The sequence below is a fragment of the Melanerpes formicivorus genome, unplaced genomic scaffold (assembly GCF_026170545.1).
Source record: "Melanerpes formicivorus ecotype bairdi unplaced genomic scaffold, bMelFor1.0.p_v2 SCAF_31, whole genome shotgun sequence".
Classification (NCBI taxonomy): Eukaryota; Metazoa; Chordata; class Aves; order Piciformes; family Picidae; genus Melanerpes; species Melanerpes formicivorus.
In genome coordinates, this window is record NW_027142383.1 from 316774 (window position 1) to 319375 (window position 2602).

General features: G+C 57.8%; 1 protein-coding gene across 1 annotated transcript; it reads right to left on the reverse strand.

Annotated features, from left to right (window-relative positions):
• Nucleotides 1-954: 954 nt before the first annotated feature.
• SUPT16H (SPT16 homolog, facilitates chromatin remodeling subunit) lies at nucleotides 955-2366 on the reverse strand. The gene is made up of 3 exons (XM_068155356.1): nucleotides 2229-2366; nucleotides 1327-1499; nucleotides 955-1061 (listed from the first exon to the last, which is right to left on the reverse strand). Exons 1-3 carry the CDS (start codon nucleotides 2288-2290, stop codon nucleotides 955-957), a joined length of 342 nt encoding a protein of 113 aa, XP_068011457.1. The 5' UTR covers nucleotides 2291-2366.
• Between the last annotated feature and the right edge of the window lie 236 nt (nucleotides 2367-2602).

The following is a 2602-nucleotide window of genomic DNA, read 5'->3' on the forward strand; positions in this document are numbered from 1 at the left end:
GCGGCGAGGCAACATACGGCGGAGGCAAGAGGCGACCTCCCCGGGGTCCCTCCTGAGCTCCCTGTGGTCACTTGGAGCTCCTTGGTGGCCACTTTGAGGGCCTTTGGTGTCACCTTGAGGGCCCAAAGGGGTAAAAAGGTCTTCTGGGAGCTCCTGAACCTTCTCCAGGGCCTCAAGGACCTCCTAGAACCTCCAGAACCTGCTCTAGAACCCCTTGAAGCTCCTCCAGGTCCTCCAAGACCCTCAAGAACCATCAAGAACCTCCTCTAGAACCTCCAGAACCACCTCCAGGTCCTCCAAGAACCTCTAGGACCTCCTCTAGGACCTCCAGAACATGCTCTAGAACCCCTTGAACCCCCTCTAGGATCTCTAGAACCTCCAGAACCTCCTCTAGGACCTCCAGAACCTCTTCCAGGCCCTCCAAGAGCCTCTAGAACCTCCTCTAGAACCTCCAGAACCTCCTCCAAGAACCTCCAGAACCTCCTCCAGGACCTCTTGAACCTCCTCCAGGACCTCCAGAACCTCCTCCAGGACCTCCAAGAACCTCTTGAACCATCAAGAACCTCCTCTAGGACCTCCAGAACCTCCTCTACGACCTCCAGAACCTCCTCTAGGACCTCCAAGACCCTCAAGCACCTCCTCTCGAACCTCCAGAACCACCTTTAGAACCTCCTCTAGAACCTCCAGAACCACCTCTAGAACCTCCTCTAGGACCTCCAAAACCTCCTCCAGGACCTCCAAGACCCTCAAGAACCATCAAGAATCTCCTCTAGAATCTCCAGAACCTCCTCTAGGACCTCCAAGAGCCTCTAGAACCTTCTCTAGGACCTCAAGAACCTCCTCGAGGTCCTCCAAGATCCTCTAGAACCTCCTCTAGGCCCTCCAGAACGTCCTCCAGGACCTCCAAGACCCTCAAGAACCATCTAGAACCTGCCCTAGGACCTCCAGAACCTCCTATAGAACCTCAAGAACCTCCTCCAGGACCTCTTGAACCTCCTTGAGGACCTCTTGAACCTCCTCTAGGACCTCCAGAACCTCCTTCAGGACCTCAAGAACCTCCTCTAGGACCTCCAAGAGCCTCCAGAACCTCCTCTAGGACCTCCAGAACCTCCTCCAGGTCCACCAAGAACCTATGAAACCTGCTCTAGAACCTCTAGAACCTCCTCCAGGACCTCCAAGAACCTCTAGAACCCCCTCTAGAATCTCCAGGACCTCTCCAACCACCCCCAGGACCTCTCCAACCACCCCCAGGACCTCTCCAACCTCCTCCAGGACCTCTCCAATCTCCCCCAGGACCTCTCCCACCACCCCCCAGGAGCTCCTCACCTTGCTTCATCTCCTTGAGCATCTCCTCCTGCAGCTGCAGCAGGAAGCTGTAGTGGTCCTGCACCTCCTGGGGGGGGTCCACCAGCAGGGTCCTGACCAGGTTGGAGCAGTAGGACTTGTAGCGGATGCCCATGGCGCAGGTGATGGCCCCGAAGTGCATGTGGTTCTTCTCGCTGCAGCGCAGGCACAGGCCTCAGTTGGGCCCAGGCTGGCCTTGGGGAGGGGGTTTGGGCCTAAGATGGGGATTGGAAAGGAGGTTTGGGCCTAGCTTGGGGCATGGGGAGGTGGTTTGGGCCTAGGTTGGGTCTTAGTTGGGCCTAAATCAGGCCTAAGCTGGGCTTGGGGAGGAGGTTTGGGCCCATACTGGGGCTTGGGGAGGAGGTTTGGGCCTAAGCTGGGGCTTGGGGAGGAGGTTTGGGCCTAGGTTGGGTCTAAGTTGGGCTAAGTTGGGTCTAAATCAGGCCTAAGCTGGGCTTCGGGAGGTGGTTTGGGCCTAGGTTGGGGCTTGGGGAGGTGGTTTGGGCCTAGCTTGGGGCTTGGGGAGGTGGTTTGGGCCTAGGTTGGGTCTAGGTTGGGTCTTAGTTGGGCCTAACTCAGGCCTAAGCTGGGCTCGGAGAGGTGGTTTGGGCCGAAGTTGGGCCTGAATTGGACCTCCTGGAACCACTTTGGGCCTAGGCTGAGCCTCCTGGAGCTGGCTCGAACTTAAGCTGAGCCTAAGTTAGGCCTGGACTAAAGCTCCTAAGACACTCTGGGCCTGAACTAGGCCTCAATTTGACCTCCTGGAGCTACTTTGGGGCTGAATTGGACCTCCTGGAGCCGCTCTGGGCCTAGGCTGGGCCCCGGGGGGAGGTGGCTGGAGGTTAGGCCGGGCCCAGGCCGGGCCTAGCGGGGACTGCTCTCACCTGACCACGCTGAACTTGAGGCTGTAGTTGCTGCCGCTCTGGATGATGGGAGGGTAGCACATCTCCACCGCGCTGGGCTCCGTCCCCCCCAAGAATTTCTTCTCCTCGATGGCCTTCTCCACCGCCTAGGCCAGCTTGGAGTGGCGAACCTTCTGCAGGGGGGGAGGGGGAGAGTCAGGCCTAAGCTCGGCTTGGAGAGAGGGTTTGGTCCTCGGTTGGGGCACGGGGAGGTGTGTGGTGGGTTGGAAGGGTAAGGCCAAGAAGAAAAGAGAGAAAGAGGAAAAAAAAACTAGAAGCAGTTTGTGTTAATTGGAAAGGAGTTAATACAGGCCTTATCAGGTTTGTCAGTTTGAAGGCCTTGGCAGAAAGCCCAG